The sequence below is a fragment of the Odontesthes bonariensis genome, chromosome 19, assembly GCF_027942865.1.
Source record: "Odontesthes bonariensis isolate fOdoBon6 chromosome 19, fOdoBon6.hap1, whole genome shotgun sequence".
NCBI classification, from domain to species: Eukaryota; Metazoa; Chordata; class Actinopteri; order Atheriniformes; family Atherinopsidae; genus Odontesthes; species Odontesthes bonariensis.
The window spans coordinates 4,941,183-4,960,035 of NC_134524.1; the positions used below are offsets into that span (position 1 = coordinate 4,941,183).

The 18,853-nt window shown below is 40.2% G+C and overlaps 2 protein-coding genes across 2 annotated transcripts; both read right to left on the minus strand.

Moving 5' to 3' along the window:
• Positions 1-4,412: 4,412 nt before the first annotated feature.
• LOC142369348 (high affinity immunoglobulin gamma Fc receptor I-like) lies at positions 4,413-6,110 on the minus strand. Its single transcript, XM_075451683.1, has 5 exons — positions 6,060-6,110; positions 5,727-5,771; positions 5,302-5,559; positions 4,972-5,217; positions 4,413-4,780 (listed from the first exon to the last, which is right to left on the minus strand). The coding sequence occupies exons 1-5, from the start codon at positions 6,088-6,090 to the stop codon at positions 4,626-4,628; spliced, it is 735 nt and encodes a 244-aa protein (XP_075307798.1). The 5' UTR covers positions 6,091-6,110; the 3' UTR covers positions 4,413-4,625.
• Positions 6,111-10,515: 4,405 nt separating this feature from the next.
• LOC142369347 (Fc receptor-like protein 5) lies at positions 10,516-17,820 on the minus strand. The gene is made up of 4 exons (XM_075451682.1): positions 17,603-17,820; positions 15,965-16,207; positions 11,980-12,231; positions 10,516-11,385 (listed from the first exon to the last, which is right to left on the minus strand). Exons 1-4 carry the CDS (start codon positions 17,808-17,810, stop codon positions 11,246-11,248), a joined length of 843 nt encoding a protein of 280 aa, XP_075307797.1. The 5' UTR covers positions 17,811-17,820; the 3' UTR covers positions 10,516-11,245.
• Positions 17,821-18,853: the final 1,033 nt, after the last annotated feature.

The following is an 18,853-nucleotide window of genomic DNA, read 5'->3' on the forward strand; positions in this document are numbered from 1 at the left end:
TATTTTGAGACTGAACAAATATTCACTCCTCTTTTTAACTTGAAATTGATAGTTATAGCACTGTAGGCATATTTAAGTATTATTTTGCATAACATATCAACATCTCAGGTGATTCTGAACGACCTCAGTAATAATAAAATGTAAGTAAAGTGAATGTAATGAAATTTGTTTTTATTGAAATTCAGTGTAATTTCCCCCCTCACCCCCTGCCATACACACACACACACACACACACACACACACACACACACACACACACACACACACACACACAATTACACACATGCCTACATGTAATGTAAAGCGACCTTGGGTATCTTGAAAAGCGCTATTTAAAACTAAATTATTATTGTTATTATTATTATAGACGATAGGCTATGATGCAGAGAAATAGGGGCAGCTATTTGGTAACCTTCCTCAGAGAAAAAAGTTTGGGCCCACTTCAGAACTTCACTACAGTACCATGACAAGACTACCACAAACAATTTTCCACAAAATGTATTAAGTATTTCAAATACGTTTGCACAATTACATTTATAAGATCGAGTTGATCGTAGTCTAACTCTGGCAACCTAAATGCTGGGGCTATCACTCGGTGGACGAATGATGGGGACAGGTCCGGTTTGAAATTCTCGCATTATAATCAGGCACGACATCACTTGAAATGTTTGTTGATAGGCGCCTTACATAAACCGGGAAACATGTGTAGGCTACTTATACCAGGCAGGTAGTTAGATTACCAGTAGCAAACAAGGAGTTAGACTTTTAAAAAAAAAAATCTACAGTTTCGTTAGACATTTCCTCTCCGGAGTTCAGCGTTTCGAGTTGCTCTTGCTAGCACTGTCACTGGATTACATCGCTACAATAAGGAAGGACTTGGATTTGGAAATTACTTCAACTATTACTACTATTTTGGGATCTTCAATGGTAACCAACAGATAAGGTAATGATCATCATCATCTTTGCTTTATTATCTATTAGTTTAGGTGTAGTCTGGTGCAGGTGTAGTCGGGTGTATGCTCCGTTGAAGGACACTGACCGGCAAGCTCGCAAATAACTAACGATAAATCAGCTGGAGTTAGCATGGCTAATCAAAACGGCTGTAGGTGACAAGGTTGGCCACTACGTCTCAAATTTAGGTTGTATATCTATCTAAATCACATTTACAACTTACATTAGTGTCACTGAAATCCGAGTCGGACAATTGCGAACCGGTGCAAATTGCCAGGTAAACATCCGCGGTCTTTTCGGAGCTGTCATTTTCTTGATCTTGATTTTCTTGAATTGAGTGGCTGAGGTAATCGAGTAATAATGAACGAAGCTGGTAGCTACAAAGTAATACTTAGCACACTGCGAACCAATATCAAACATAACTACAGTAGATAGCACAATTAGCCGGCTAGTGAAGCTGCGCCCAAACGCAGAACCTCCGCTCTCATATCAGTCTCAACTGCGGCCAAAAGAAATCCCTCAAAAACATGACAATATCTCGAAATAATTGAATACAAACATATATATTTTAATACAACAATCTGTTCATTAAGCTGTTGTGAACTAGTGAAGTGTGTAGTTACAGTTCAGCAACATCATTTTCCCGTAGTAAGACGTGTATTTTCATGCCGGCCGGCGGCGGCCGCTATGGTGTGTAGAGGGTTAAACGCTTCCATTTGTCGCCCTCATGGATTCTGACTAAATGATAGGCACTGCGAAGATCCAGTTTGGTAAAAATGACAGCATCGTGCAGAGGACCAAAAGCAGAGACCAAGAGTGGAAGCAGGTATTTGTTCTTTACTGTTATGTCATTTAATTCCGCGTAGTTGATGCAGGGGCAGAATGATTTGTCCTTTTTCTCTATAAAGAAAAACCCAGCTCCATGTGGAGACGATGAGGGTCTAATTAATCATGTGTCTAGGGATTCCGTCATGTAATTTTCGATTGTCTCCCTCTCAGGTTTACTGAGGTCCTGGGGATCCTTACTGGTCCTGGTCCTTTCTAAAAAAAAAACTGTAGGTCATGGTGTTACTGGGTAACAATACTCAAGTCTATTTTCTACGTTTTGTTGGGGGACCTGGTGAGTAGACCTATGACTGCTCAGCGAAGGCAGTGAGCATTGCAGTAAGAGCTCCACCCTCGCATCGTAGAGGTCCCCCAGTCCACATGTGGGTTATGGGTCTTCAGCCAGGGGAGCACCATCACCACCTGAGTCACAGGAGAATTTATTGCAAAGAATTTAATATACTCCTGGTGGTTGCCTGATAGGAGAAGCTTAACAGGCTCAGTCTTATGCGTTATGAGGTCGATTCGTCAGCCATCTATAGCCAACACTTTCTTGGGTATGTCTAATTCCCGGAGGGTTAAGTTCTGTTCCTTGACAAATGTCGAGTCTATAAAAATCTCATCAGCCCCACTGTGCACCAGCACGGAAACCGGGATGGTATAGTGACGCCGGAGTAACGCACCTTTGAGATGGACATGTGAAGAGGCAGCAGTACATGGAGTGGAAGATCGGCTTACCAGGGCCCTCTGGGAGTGCAAGGGGGGCCGGCGGTTCTGCAGCAATGGGCACCAGGCAAGAATGTGACCTCCCTGGTTGCAGTAAATGCAAAGGCTGTTTGTGTCTCGCCTACGTCGTTCGGTCGGGGTTAATCAGGCGCAACCTAGCTGCATGAGTTCCTCCCGTGGAGGTGTAGTAGATAGCTGCGGGAAAAACCCAGGCACTGGAGGAGGAGCGGTGAAGCGACTTCTGTTATCAGGGTGATGACCAGGCATTGGGGAGGAACGTCGAGAATTCTGCCCTCTCCCTACGTCTCTCCCTGAGCCTCTTATCTAAACAAATGGTCAACTGTATAAGATCCCCTAATTACTTGGTTTCATCCTGCACCGCTAACTCCTCCTTTAAGTCATCATTTAAGAGGCTCGGAGAGACTGATCATCCCATCCGCAATCCATTAATTTCTTTTTGTTTTCTAAGAAAATATTCAGAGAGAATTTGATCATGTGATATCTTTCAATGTACTATAACAATTGATCTGTGGAAAAAGGCTACTATCATACACTATATTGCCAAAAGTAGATGCTCATCTACCTTTACACGCATATGAACCAAAGGAAGATTCCATCCTTAATCCAGAGGGTTTAATATGACGTCGGCCCACCTTTTGCAGCTCCAACAGCTTCAACTCTTCTGGACAAGCTTTCCACAAGGTTTAGGAGTGTTTATGGGAATTTTTGACCGTTCTTCCAGAAGCACATTTGTGAGGTCAGACACTGATGTTGGACAGAAGGCCTGGCTCACAGTCTCTGCTCTAATTCATCACAAAGGTGTTCTATCGGGTTGAGGTCAGGACTCTGTGCAGGCCAGTGAGGTTCTTCCACACCAAACTGGCTCATCCATGTCTTTATGGACATTGATTTGTACACTGGTGTGCAGTCATGTTGGAATAGCAAGGGGCTATTCCCCAAACTGTTTCCAAAAAGTTGGGAGCATGAAATTGTTTAAAATCTCTTGATATGCTGAAGCATTCAGAGTTCTTTTCACTGGAACTAAGGGGCCAAGCCCAGCTCCTGAGTCAGATAAGTACCGTTCCCCTGGCAACCGCCAATCCCAGACCCGTGCATCAGATTGCCAGATGGAAAAGCGTGATTCGTCACTCCAGAGAAGGCGTCTCCACTGCTCTGGAGTCCAGTGGCGGCGTGCTTTACACCGCTGCATCAGATGCTTTGCATTGCACTTGGTGATGTATGCTTGGATGCAGCTGCCATGGATACCCATTCCATGAAGCTCTCTACACACTGTTCTTGAGCTAATCTCAAGGTCACGTGAAGTTTGGAGGTTTCCTATCACGCCACAACGATGGAATTCACTGAGCTCCTGAGAGCGACCCATTCTTTCACAGATGTTTGTAGAAGAAGTCTGCATGCCTAGGTGCTTGAATTTATACACTTGTGGCCATGGAAGTGATTGGAATACCTGAGTTTAATTATTTGGATGGGTAAGAGAATACTTTTTGGCAATATAGTGCAGTTTGGGAGTTGTAGTTTTTGTTGACGCTATTGTTCTGTTGCACCAGCAGGGGGAGTTTGTGCCTAGATTGCGGCTGAGGCTTCTGCCCCTCGGACAGAAACAGCACCAAGCAAGCACAACTATTGCCTCCTGTGTCTGTGTTAGAGCCAAAATTAAGTACATGTGCTGGACTATCTCATTGTATTAACCACTGAACTTAGTTTCAGTAGATTTTATTTCAGCACAGTGTAAGTCACCGTTCACGTGTTCTCTCAAAGCAGCAGAGAGTCCGTTCACAGAGACGCAGACAGGCTGTGGTATTCTTTCAGAGTTGAGTTTAAAAAAAACATTCTCGTGATACACGAGTTTATTTTTAAGATCTTTATTTCACATGACATGACCCATGTGCTTCTTCAAGCTTACATGCAGCTCTAAAACTAGATATCAACGAATATATCAGTGTATCAGTTAACTTACTTTTAACAGCAACAGGCGCAGTGAATTTAAAAAGAAAAACAACTTGTAGATACTGATGATATTTACATGGTATTTCCTAAGTCATTATCTCAATACTGAAACCACCTTCTATTTATCACTGACTTGATTGACTTATTTTTTCCATTCACTTGTTGGGAAGAAATGAGTTCCGTATGGTGGCTCTGAGTTTTTCACTTTGAAGAAGTCCGACCAGCAGCAGCAGTAGAGCCACCATCACAATGGTGAAAACGGTCCTTAAGACGACGTAGATGTGACAGGGACGAGTGTGTGGGTGTTGCTCTGCAAAGAGGATGCAGATAATGTGCATGAAACACAACTGAGCTGAAATGTTTCAAAGGCTTTTTGAACCATTTTTAATCAGAATCTGACAAGACACATTATTTTAAACGGCTCAACAACAATAGCAGCAATTACTGTGGTTAGTAATCACTGACAGTCTCTGTCATCACTGAACCTTTTCAGGGTCTCACCTCTGACAGCCAGCCAGCTCTCTGCTGATTCTCCGACTCCTGGGATGTTACATTTGTAGAGTCCTTCATCAGACTTGGAAACTCTGCCGATGGCCACGTTTCCTGCGGAGCTGCTGCTGATGTGGACTCCATCTTTATAGAAGTCAGTTGTGAAATTGAAGGACATCATCTTGTTTCTGCAGCTCAGAGTCACAGCTTCTCCCTCCATCACAGGATGAGCAGGACTCTCCAGGATCACAGAGCCATCTGAACAAAAAGGGTTTGACATCCATCTCATGTTAAGATCTTGATGAATTCATCAAAAACATCGATGTGTCAGTGCAAACATACCAGTGACATCGATACTGATGATGTTGCTCACGTCCCATCTTCCAGCCACACACACATAATCTCCACTGTCCTCCAAATAAAGATTTTTGATGCTGCAGATTGATCTTGTTGGGGTTTTATGAGTGCTGCTACAAGATTGTAATTTCCCCTCAAGCTTTTTTATGACTCCGTCATTAAACTCTGACTCACAACGAAAAGTTACCTGTTCATAGCTAAAGAACTGCAGTTTGTCTGGAGTGATATGAAGAGAAGCTGAATCTGAGAAAAAGAATAAGAGAATGGTTCAGAGAGACATTTATGACGCCTCTACAATTACAGAAAAACATTAAAAGCATATTCTATTCCTTTCAACATTTTCTGACAACTTTGTCAGCATTTCTAAACACAGCAGTGAATAGATAAGGTTCGTGCTAGCTGGTACTGACCGACTCTCTGAGCATGTTCACACTGCAGGATCATCACAGCCATCACTGAATAGACAAAAGAAATGACATTAAACATGACAGACACATGTTTATTACAATATAAGGTTTGTCAACTTCAACAGGAACTCCTGAAGGTGTATTTGTTAGAAAAAAGTGTCGCATTTCAGCTTTAAGTCTAATATGTAAGATCAAAGACATGAACAAAAGGTTCGTCTACAGGAAACTTTTGAAACGCCACAGACATTTAAACAGCCTTCATAACTTTAAACAACCTCTTTATCTCTTATTTTTTATCTGGATGAGCAGGAAATGGAGATAAATGTGCGTACTCACACAGGCTGAAGCAGAGAGCTGTGACCTCCATGTCGTCTTGCTGCTGAATGAACGTGAGGCGGGCGTGGAAAGTCACTGAACAGGGTTTCTTCCTGTGTGGCTTATTTCTGTAACAGCTTTCATAGAACCACAGCCTGTAAAAGGGGTTTTATTGTCATCACTAAGTGGGGCAAAGAACAGAGGAGGACAAATCCTGCCTATAGAAAATGTCAAATTAATGTTTACTGTTTTTTTGTGTTATGTTGCATTGCAACAGATGAACTTCTCAGTCAGCACCATGGGGGCGCTAGAGGAAAACTAAGTATGTTTATCAGAGTTATTCAGATTCATAATCGGAAAATCAAAGATATGCTGAACATGTTAAGCCAATTCCTTTCTTAGACGAGTTATTTCAGTGAATACCTACACACACACACACAATGTCCCGAGAGGCTGCATCGTGGATGGGTGCTACGTTCCAGTGAGATAGCTCCAACCACAACTCGCCATGGCTTCATCTGGTGGTGGAGTTGAGAACTGCACCCCTCTCCACAAGGCATCTCAACAGCTCAGTGTTGCATTCTCTCAGATGGGGAGCTACTGTTGGGAGAGAATTGCTTGTGGATGGATCCTTTCACTGTGGAAACTCTTATGGACTGTTTCTTTCACGGTGGAATGCCCGGGAATTACTTACCTGGAAACTTACCTGGAAGTACGTGTGAGTGGCTTTGATGAACACTGCCAGAGAGACTGAGCAAGTGAAGATTTGGTTTGAAGAAGATTCATTTAAGTTCCCCTTTAACTCTTTCGGTGCCATTGACTTCTATAGACGTCAATTTAAAAAAAACCGCTGACTGCCAAAGACGTCTATAGACGTCAGTTGCGTTTTTTAACGGAGCGGGCTGGGGGACAATCTAGCGGACTTTGTCACTAAATCTTAGGCTTGTAAACACTAAACAGAGAACATACTGGCAAAATTACCCGCAAGGTGGCAGCAGTGCCACTTTGCACAAAAAAAAGAAGCTCGTTTTTTCCGTTTTTTTGGTCAAACAGCTGTTTTTGGTGAAACCAACCTATGTTCTACTGTCTATTACTAAAGGACTGAAAATGGTAGAAACAAACTTTTTTTCCTGATGAAAGAAGAGAGTCTACTCTTTCGTTTGGTAATTTCGGTGTGTACATAGTCATAAGACACACAGTGTAAAACACTTGGCAGTATGGGTCTCTCTGAACTGAAAATGGCTGGCAGCCAATGAGTTAAAGAGCCACGGGCCAAGATTTATGTTGAATGTTTACAAAGAAGACCTACCTACCTACCTACCTACCTACCTACCTACCTACCTACCTACCTACCAACAACCAGTTTTATCCATATTCTTCCTAATTTTCAGGGTGTTTTTCCAAAACAGTTACTGAAACCTTGAAAAATGTTTCATCAACTATTTAATTTGTGTTTGACTGTTTATTAAAACAACCTAAACAATTGACATGCAATGTAAACAACAGGATGACAACTTTATAATATCCATCTTAATATCTCCAATAAAACAATGCAGTGAATTTGACTAAAGCCTAGACAGAGACTGCAATCACATAATGTGCCTCCAAGAGTATCGATCAAGAAATTCCTCTTCCTAAAACAGTAAAAATAGATAACTTACGCCTAGCTTAAATCTGCTGATGATACCAATGTGATGGGGCTGGTTTCAGGAGGGGGATGAAAAGAACTACAGGAACGAGGTCCTGCAATAGGCAGAGCGGTGCTCAGAAAACAACCTGTAGCTAAATAACACAAAAACAAAGGAAATCATCGTCGACTTCAGGAGAACTGTGTGAGAGAGTGAACACTGATTCAATCATAGTGGTGAAGGTCTGACTAACTCTAAATGTGTTTAGGAATGCCTTCAACCAAACCATCATTCTTTTACAGAGTGTCACAATCAGTGCATCCCAAATGTTAACTGCGAAACATTTAATGAACCCTAAAACTGAATGAAGCACCAAATTTTAATGTCATCTGTAACTCAAACAGCTGACATGTGACCTCAGGGAGTTTTTAAAAGCTGCAGCCGTGTCTTCAGACACGTGGACACACAGCAGATGGAACATGTTGGTCGAAGTTTCAGATTATCATCACGCACACTCGGTTGAAAATAAGTGTTGATGCTCTGAGGTGACCTCAGAATAAAGCTGCTGCTGCTGAGGGGAAACGTGTCTACATGACTATTTTTAAAGATGCTTCAAAGTTGGTAACGTGCAGTCACACTGTAAAAAAATCTAAATCTTACCAAGTATATTTGTCTCATTGAGTATCTCATCACACTCGATATAAGACACTGCCTAACAAGTACCATTTCAGCCAGATATAGGGACTGGTTTTAATACATCTGGAATATCTTGTTAAGTAAAAAAGTCTTGAAAACATCTTGTTTTGAGTCATATTTCACATGAAACAAGCTTTTTACACATTTCACACCTGTTACTGACAAAACAGTCGAAGAGATCATCTGCAGTCTGAGTTCATCAACGTGCTGCCTTGATGAGTTACCCACTAGATTCCTAAAGGCTGTGCTGAGCAGTTTGTTACCACAACTTGCTCATCTAGTCAACATCTCACTCCAGACTGGAACATTTCCAAAGGCCTTAAAAACTGCTGTCATTAAGCCTCTTCTAAAGAAGAGCAATGTTGATGCCACAGTACTGAACAACTACCAGCCCATATCAAACCTGCCATTCTCAGGCAAAGTCCTAGAAAAAGTTGTATACCAACAGCTTAGTGACTTACTCCTGTCTAACAATGCTTTTGATACTTTCCAATCAGGCTTTAGGCCCCACCACAGCACTGACACAGCTCTGATCAAGGTGACAAATGACATCCGCCTGAACACAGATGCAAGTAAAGTCACAGTCTTAGTTCTGCTGGACCTGAGTGCTGCCTCTGACACAGTTGACCATCCGACCTTATTACAGAGGTTAGAAGACTGGGTGGGAATCTCTGGTCGTGCTTTAAACTGGTTCCAGTCCTATCTGGAGGACAGGAAATATTTTGTTGAAATTGGTAACTGTGTCTCAGACCAAATGGCTATGACCTGTGGGGTTCCCCAGGGGTCAATCCTGGGACCCGTATTGTTCAATCTGTACATGCTTCCACTAGGCCAGCTAATACGCAGCTATAATGTGTCCTACCACAATTATGCAGATGACACTCAGATCTACGTGTCACTGACGGCAGGAGAACACGGGCCTGTAGATACACTGTGTCGCTGCATCGAACAGATCAGTGTGTGGATGCAAAACAATTTCCTCCAGCTAAACTCAGACAAAACTGAAATCATTGTCTGTGGCCCACAGAAACAAAGAGAAAGTGTTATCAGTCACCTTGAGACTCTCTCTCTAAAACCTAACTATCAAGTTAGAAATCTCGGGGTAATATTGGACTCAGACCTGAACTTTAACAGACACATTAAGTCTGTAACATCAGCAGCTTTTTACCATCTAAAAAACATGGCCAGAATCAAAGGAATAGTGTCTAAACCAGACTTAGAGAGACTGATCCATGCGTTTGTCTCCAGCAGGTTAGACTGCTGTAACGGCTGCTCACTGGGCTCTAAACGGGCTGTAAGACAACTGCAGTACATCCAGAATGCTGCTGCTCGAGTCCTGACTAGAACCAGGAAATACGACCATATTAGTCCAGTTCTCAGGTCTCTGCACTGGCTTCCTGTCGCTCAGAGAATAGACTTTAAAACAGCTCTGCTTGTGTACAAGTCTCTTCATGGTCAAGCGCCAAAGTACATCTCTGACATGTTCGAGCCATATGAACCAACTCGGGCTCTGAGAACCTCAGGGAGGGGTCTCCTGCTGGGGCCCAGAGTCAGGACTAAACAAGGTGAGGCTGCGTTTCAGTTTTATGCTCCTAAAATCTGGAACAGTCTTCCAGAAGATGTGAGACAGGCCTCAACTCTGACAATGTTTAAATCCAGGCTGAAAACAGTTCTATTTAGCTGTGCATATGTCACCTGAAAGTATTTTATCTGCACTCTTCACTTTTGAATTAATTAATGAATGGGTTTTAAATTTCCTTCTTTTTTAATTACTTTCTTTTATTTTTTTATTCCTTTTTAATGGTTTTATTGCCTTCTTGTGATTTTATGTAGCTGTTAAGCACTTTGAATTGCCCTGTGTATGAATTGTGCTCTATAAATAAAATTGCCTTGCCTTGCCTTGCCTAATTTCAAGATCACTTTTATCTCAAAAGTCCTAAATATCACATTTTATTTCAAGAAATCTTGACAAGCTGATTTTCACTAGTTCCATTGGCAGATTTTTTTGCTTATTTCAAGCAAAAACGTCTTATATTTGTTGTTTTTTTACTTATTTTTGGAGGGGCATTTTTTCCAGTGCAGTCATTTAAAAAAAACAACCTCACAGCACAGTGCTTCACAATTTATTAAGCTGAATACACAAAACCCACAAAAAGACACCACGAAGAACATTTGAAAATGCTTTAGTCAAAACACTGCTTCAAAACTTAAAGTCATTTCTTTTACAGTCGTGCGATACAACACCACTGTCATGACAACAGACCTCTGTGTGAGCCCTGCACGTGCACAGCCATACACATGAAGTTGTTCTGATGCTGATGAGGCCTCAAAGACGCCATCAAAAGCCCACCAAAGCTGTAAAAGGATCATATGTCATGTCTGTGAATTTTGGTCATGCTTTTAGATCCTTTTTAGTTTTTCAATGTTTTACAGACTGGTCGTGTTAAGTTTCTCTCATGTCTTAGTTTTTCTGTCACGTTTGGGTAGTGATGCGTGGCGTGGAGATAGGACACGGATGCAGATATCTCCAAACAAAAAACAAGAACAAAAAGCCGGATTACAAAAAAATTAACTGTGAAAACTCTCAAAAAACAAAACCTGACTAGAAATATAAAAAACAAAACCAAAAGGACAAACCTGACATGGGGGAAAAACTTGACTAGAACAACTGTGGCAAGGAAGCATGAATGATCTGGCTCTGGCGCTGATGCATAGAAAACCTGGAAACTAAATACTGAGGGAGTGATATGTGAGTGAGTGCAGCTGAGGGGGGAGACACAGGTGGTGTGAATGAAGGTGATGGCAGGGCAACAGAAACTATGGGAAAACATGGCAAAAACTAAATACGAAACATGATCTGGAAAACTAAGACATGAGATAAACTTAACATGACCAGACTGTAAATTTCCATTTCCTCAGCACCAAAAACACCAGAGCTGAACATAAAACGGTGGCAGGAGTCTTTATGATGAAGTAGAGCAGAAGCTGATCAGAACAAAGCAGGACCGATTCTTTTGGATACTCTGTAAAAGATAATAGAACGTGTGTTTTATTGATAAAATGAGACGTGACTTTTGTGCAGAGAAAAAAATAAAATCATTATGTGACACAAATACATTTGGGAATTTTGAGGTTCAGGACTCCATAACAAAATGTGCTGTACGTCTAAAAAGCTCAATTTATTTACTTAAACCTCTAAAGTTCTAAAGTCATGTAACCCAAAGCCTTGAATGGAGTATTGCTTTGAAAACCACCATTACATCAAGAGAATCATCCTTCTATCTATCTATCTATCTATCTATCTATCTATCTATCTATCTATCTATCTATCTATCTATCTATCTATCTATCTATCTATCTATCTATCTATCTATTCATCCATCCATCCATCTATCCATCCATCCATCCATCCTGATGCTTTCTATGGGTCCGGGTACTGATACTGTATACTCAGAACTCCCTCTCCCCAACTACCTCCTCTTTTTCTGTGTTTAACACTGTGTTTGATATATTCAAACATCCCCTTTGAGACTTTTTTCTTTTCCTCAAAGCTATACACCTTCCAGAACTACTTGAAGTCTTCGGTTAGTCTATGGACAGTTTTTCTATTGACCCACCTTTGACAAAGAGCCAGTTTTCAGGTGATTCTCCATTTCCAGAGACTCGACACTTGTAGCGACCTGCATCAGACTCGGAGACATCATGGATGATCATAGCTCCTGTGTTGCTGCTCCTGATGAGGACATTATCCTTGTAGAAATCCACACTGAGGTCAGATGAAGTCGTCTGATGGCTTCTGCAGAGCACAGTCACAGATTCTCCCACCATCACATGAAGGACTGGACTCTCCCAGAAGATCACAGAATCATCTGCACAACACAGCCACAAAACAAATGCAAAATACCCGATTTCAGCCTATTACACACTGGACAAAAAAAGACACCATCAACATTTCTCTCTCTGTATGACAGAGGGAAGGTCCTGTAGTAAACAGAATTATATATTCTGTAGAGGAAACTTAATGTCTGCTTTCCCCTTTTCAGCCTCTATTATTGAAATGAATGAAGCATAAAGCAAATATGTTTGATTGAATCAAATTGCACAAGTTTTTTTCTTTTTTATAGATGGTAAATACAATACAAAAAGAGCAAAAAACGTTTCATTTTTGATTTTTGTTTGGCCCCCACTTAACAAAGAAAAACCTTCCTTGCCTCTGCGTCGTCTGTGGAAAGGATAGCAGTCGATTTGAGAAGAATCTGAGTCTTTTATACCAGGTCAGGGTCAGCACCACCTCCCCACCTGAGGCTCTTTGGCTGCGTTCACACTGCAGGTCTGGTGCTCAATTCTGATTCGTTGTGTGGTTGTTCACATAAGAATTGAAAGGCGACCATTAGCGTGTGTGCATAAATTTTGAGGTTGTTTTGCAATCACAGCTGACAAAATTATGAGGAATTTAATTGAGTCCAAAACCTCACTTTCTCTCCACTGATGAGCTCCATCAAGGGTGTCAGCCATGCTGGTTTCATCCATTGTTTACATCTGATCTTGATGCGTCCCGCCTCCTATGACGCAGAATTGTAACGTCTGTCTCACCTCAGTGATGTAAAGTTGGGATGAAGTGACATGACATCAGAAAAACATCAGATATGTATCCATTTATGACCACATATGAAAGTGGCCTGGGTCTGATTGGAAAAAAATGGATTTGTGCTATTCAGACGGTCCTAAACAAATCAGATTTGGGCCATAAATGGGCTAAAAAGTCAGATATGGGCCATAAATGGGGAAAAAAAGTCAGATTTGGGCCATAAATGGGCTAAAAAGTCAGATTTGGGCCATAAATGGGCAAAGAAAAGTCAGATATGGGCCATAAATGGCCTAAAAAAATCAGATTTGGGCCATAAATGGGCAAAGAAAAGTCAGATATTGGCCATAAATGGGAAAAAAAAGTCAGATATGGGCCATAAATGGGCAAAAAAAAGTCAGATATGGGCCATAAATGGGCTAAAAAGTCAGACATGGGCCATAAATGGGCAAAGAAAAGTCAGATATGGGCCATAAATGGGCAAAGAAAAGTCAGATATTGGCCATAAATGGGCAAAAAAAAAAGTCAGATATGGGCCATAAATGGGCAAATAAAAGGCAGATTTGGGCCATAAATGGGCAAAGAAAAGGCAGATTTGGGCGATAAATGGACAAAAAAAGTCATATTTGGGCCATAAATGGGCAAAGAAAAGTCAGATATGGGCCATAAATGGGCAAAGAAAAGTCAGATATGGGCCATAAATGGGTAAAAAAAAGTCATATATGGGCCATAAATGGGCAAAGAAAAGTCAGATATGGGCCATAAATGGGCAAAAAAAGTCATATTTGGGCCATAAATGGGCAAAAAAAAGTCATATTTGGGCCATAAATGGGCAAAGAAAAGTCAGATATGGGCCATAAATGGGCAAAAAAAGTCATATTTGGGCCATAAATGGGCAAAAAAAAGTCATATTTGGGCCATAAATGGGCAAAGAAAAGTCAGATATGGGCCATAAATGGGCAAAAAAAGTCAGATTTGGGCCATAAATGGGTAAAAAAAAGTCATATATGGGCCATAAATGGGCAAAGAAAAGTCAGATATGGGCCATAAATGGGCAAAAAAAGTCATATTTGGGCCATAAATGGGCAAAGAAAAGTCATATATGGGCCATAAATGGGCAAAAAAAGTCAGATTTGGGTCATAAATGGGCAAAAAAAGTTAGATTTGGGCCACTTTTGCCTGCAGTGTGAACGCATTATTTGAAGGAGACCCCAAGTAATTTTCCATAGCCTCACAGAGCCCCTCCCACACCAGAGTTTTTGCTTCTAGGTAAAAATTTTTTTAATTAATTTAAATTATTTTATTTGTTTCTCCTTGTATTCTTTTATGTATTCTTAATGCTTCCACTCCCTGCTGCAATGCTTTTATTTTACGTAAAGCACTTTGAATTGTTTGTACATGAAATGTGCTATACAAATAAATCTGATTTGATTTGATTTGATTTCATTTGGTTTGATTTGATTTGATTTGATTTGATTTGATTTGATTTGATCTTGATGCGTCCCGCCTCCTATGACGCAGAATTGTAACGTCTGTCTCACCTCAGTGATGTAAAGTTGGGATGAAGTGACATGACATCAGAAAAACATCAGATATGTATCCAATTTATGACCACATATGAAAGTGGCCTGGGTCTGATTGGAAAAAAATGGATTTGTGCTATTCAGACGGTCCTAAACAAATCAGATTTGGGCCATAAATGGGCTAAAAAGTCAGATATGGGCCATAAATGGGGAAAAAAAGTCAGATTTGGGCCATAAATGGGCTAAAAAGTCAGACATGGGGGGCAAAAAAATCAGATATGGGCCATAAATGGGCAAAGAAAAGTCAGATATGGGCCATAAATGGCCTAAAAAAATCAGATTTGGGCCATAAATGGGCAAAGAAAAGTCAGATATGGGCCATAAATGGCCTAAAAAAATCAGATTTGGGCCATAAATGGGCAAAGAAAAGTCAGATATTGGCCATAAATGGGAAAAAAAAGTCAGATATGGGCCATAAATGGGCAAAAAAAAGTCAGATATGGGCCATAAATGGGCTAAAAAGTCAGATATGGGCCATAAATGGGCAAAGAAAAGTCAGATATGGGCCATAAATGGGCAAAGAAAAGTCAGATATTGGCCATAAATGGGCAAAAAAAAAAGTCAGATATGGGCCATAAATGGGCAAATAAAAGGCAGATTTGGGCCATAAATGGGCAAAGAAAAGGCAGATATTGGCCATAAATGGGAAAATAAAGTCAGATATGGGCCATAAATGGGAAAAAAAAAGTCAGATATGGGCCATAAATGGGAAGAAAAAAAATCAGATATGGGCCATAAATGGGCAAAAAAAGTCAGATTTGGGCGATAAATGGACAAAAAAAGTCATATTTGGGCCATAAATGGGCAAAAAAAGTCAGATTTGGGCCATAAATGGGTAAAAAAAAGTCATATATGGGCCATAAATGGGCAAAGAAAAGTTAGATATGGGCCATAAATGGGCAAAAAAAGTCATATTTGGGCCATAAATGGGCAAAGAAAAGTCATATATGGGCCATAAATGGGCAAAAAAAGTCAGATTTGGGTCATAAATGGGCAAAAAAAGTTAGATTTGGGCCACTTTTGCCTGCAGTGTGAACGCATTATTTGAAGGAGACCCCAAGTAATTTTCCATAGCCTCACAGAGCCCCTCCCACACCAGAGTTTTTGCTTCTAGGTTAAATTTTTTTTAATTAATTTAAATTATTTTATTTGTTTCTCCTTGTATTCTTTTATGTATTCTTAATGCTTCCACTCCCTGCTGCAATGCTTTTATTTTACGTAAAGCACTTTGAATTGTTTGTACATGAAATGTGCTATACAAATAAATCTGATTTGATTTGATTTGATTTGATTTGGTTTGATTTGATTTGATTTGATTTGATTTGATTTGATTTGATTTGATTTGATTCTGCCTAAGTCATATTCTGCTTGGCCTGTCGATACATGTCAGCTGCCTCCCGGTGCCCATAAGCTAACCCAGCCCTGACAGCTCACCTTGGACAGCCAGCCTGCTCTCTGTGGACTCTCCAAATCCAGAGATGCTGCACTTATAGGGTCCTTCATCCGACTTGGAAACTCTGTGAATGATCATCTCTCCGTTGTAGCCGGTCTTGATACGGACGCCATGTTTGTAGAAATCTGCTATGTGGGTTGTGGGATCGTTATGCTTTCTGCAGCGAAGAGTCACGGAGTCTCCCTCTTTCACAGGGGGAGGAGGACTCTCCAAGATCACACCAGCTGACAAACATATACAATAAATGTATTTTGTGACATGCAGTCAGGTTTACTTTTTATTTCCATTTGACACTGATCAGCTTTGCCTTAACGGTGAGAATAAAATGTGACTGATGACTGAATAAATGACATCAGCTCCTTTGTAAACACCTGGACACTCTCGATCTATCTGTTTGATGGATACTTCATTGGAAAGAAAATCAGCAAATTAAAAACTTATCTTTTATACAAGTTTAGAGTTAGGCCTGCAGAGTAATACACAAATCACATAATGCATACAGTTCTCAATACGGAGCCCCCTAGGGGACACGGGGTAAAAAGAATTATGGGTAAAAAAGATAAAATAAAATTTAAAAAAGGACAGACTTTTGCGAGATCCCGCAAACAAAGTATTCTGGATCAGATTATTCTGGATCAGATTATACTGGATCAGATTATCCTGGATCAGATTATCCTGGATCAGATTATACTGGATCAGATTATCCTGGATCAGATTATTCTGGATCAGATTATTCTGGATCAGATTATCCTGGATCAGATTATACTGGATCAGATTATTCTGGATCAGATTATCCTGGATCAGATTATCCTGGATCAGATTATCCTGGATCAGATTATCCTGGATCATATTATACTGGATCAGATTATACTGGATCAGATTATCCTGGATCAGATTATCCTGGATCAGATTAGTCTGGATCAGATTATACTGGATCAGATTATCCTGGATCAGATTATTCTGGATCAGATTATTCTGGATCAGATTATCCTGGATCAGATTATCCTGGATCAGATTATTCTGGATCAGATTATTCTGGATCAGATTATTCTGGATCAGATTATTCTGGATCAGATTATACTGGATCAGATTATACTGGATCAGATTATTCTGGATCAGATTATCCTGGATCAGATTATTCTGGATCAGATTATCCTGGATCAGATTATACTGGATCAGATTATCCTGGATCAGATTATCCTGGATCAGATTATCCTGGATCAGATTATTCTGGATCAGATTATACTGGATCAGATTATTCTGGATCAGATTATTCTGGATCAGATTATCCTGGATCAGATTATCCTGGATCAGATTATCCTGGATCAGATTATTCTGGATCAGATTATTCTGGATCAGATTATCCTGGATCAGATTATCCTGGATCAGATTATACTGGATCAGATTATCCTGGATCAGATTATACTGGATCAGATTATCCTGGATCAGATTATACTGGATCAGATTATACTGGATCAGATTGAATCATTTGAATTCAGTCCCATGATGACTATATCCCGGGTAATGTTGCGATTGTTTCATAGACTTCATGAAAACCTCTGTTTATAAATTTAGTAGCACTTTCATCCATCAAGCTTTGAGTTTTTAGATGAACTCACCTTTGACATGGAGCCAGTTTTCAGGTGATTCTCCGGCTCCAGAGACTCGACATTTGTACTGGCCTGCATCAGACATGGAGACATTATAGATGATCACAGTTCCTGTGTTGCTGCTCATGATGAGAACATTATCCTTGTAGAAATCAGCTGTGAGGTTGGTGGAAGTCGGGTTGCTTTTGCAGAGCAGAGTCACAGCATCTCCTGGCATCACAGGATCGACTGGACTCTCCAAGATCACAGAACCAGCTGCACAACACAGTCATAAAACCAAAGCCAGATCCCTGATTTCAGCCTTTTACACACTGGACAAAAAAGTCACCATCAATTTGCTTTTATCAAATCAAATCAAATCAAATGTATTTGTATAGCACATTTCATGTAAAAAAAATTCAAAATGCTTCACATGAAATAAAAGCATTGCAGCAGGGAGTGGAAGAAGCATTAAAAATACATAAAAGAATATAAAGAGAAACAAATAAAAGAATTTAAAATAATTTAAAAACAAGCAACAGTCAAGATAAGTTAAAAGATACTGTAATATGACATGAGAAAGGCTCCAGTCTGAGTCTAAAGTGAACTGAATAAATCCCAAATTAACCATAAAAGTGCACAACACTAAAGGAGAGTTTTTCATTTTTAGGAACATCTGTATGTAAGCAAGTATGCAGAAACTAGCTCTGACTCACCATAACAGTCGTGTTCTTCTGCAACAAGCAGCAGCAGCGTAATCATCACTGGAGACACAAAAAGAAAGTCCCTTCACATGCTGATATGTCAGCGTAGACATCTGATTCAAAGAGAGGCCTATTTCTATTTCAGCCAGATATAGGGACTTGTTTGAAGACAATACATCTGGAATATCTTGTTAAATGAAAAGGTCTTGAAAACAAATTGTTTTGAGTCGGATTTCACACGAAACAAGATTTTTTTGACATTTGAAGAAGTTTTTAAGCTAATTTCAAGATCACTTTTATCTCAAAAGTCCCAAATATCACATCAAAGGGAAAAAAACAGTGAACTTTTTTTCTGGTGTTTAAATGTTTTTATAATTCACGGGTCAAAAATGACCCATAAGACAATCTTTGTACCCTAGTGGTGTACAGCCCACATGGAAACATAAACAAAAATAAAGTATGACTTTTTCTAATGATGTGGTCCCTTTAGGAAAAGTCATAACATTTCAAGTTAGAAAAACATAGTTTAAGGTATTTTATCTGCAGCTAAACATGGTAGTGGGTCACTTTTGACCCG

Coding starts and splice junctions, on each gene's coding strand:
- LOC142369348 (XM_075451683.1), bottom strand. CDS start 6,090: ATGGAGGTCACAGCTCTCTGCTTCAGCCTGT. Junction 5,560..5,726: donor TGAACATGCTCAGAGAGTCG/GTCAGTACCAGC, acceptor TCTTTTTCTCAG/ATTCAGCTTCTCTTCATATC. Junction 4,781..4,971: donor GAGCTGGCTGGCTGTCAGAG/GTGAGACCCTGA, acceptor TCCTCTTTGCAG/AGCAACACCCACACACTCGT.
- LOC142369347 (XM_075451682.1), bottom strand. CDS start 17,810: ATGCCAGGAGATGCTGTGACTCTGCTCTGCAAAAGCAACCCGACTTCC. Junction 12,232..15,964: donor GAGCAGGCTGGCTGTCCAAG/GTGAGCTGTCAG, acceptor TGTGTTGTGCAG/ATGATTCTGTGATCTTCTGG. Junction 11,386..11,979: donor AAACTGGCTCTTTGTCAAAG/GTGGGTCAATAG, acceptor TATCTTTTACAG/AGTATCCAAAAGAATCGGTC.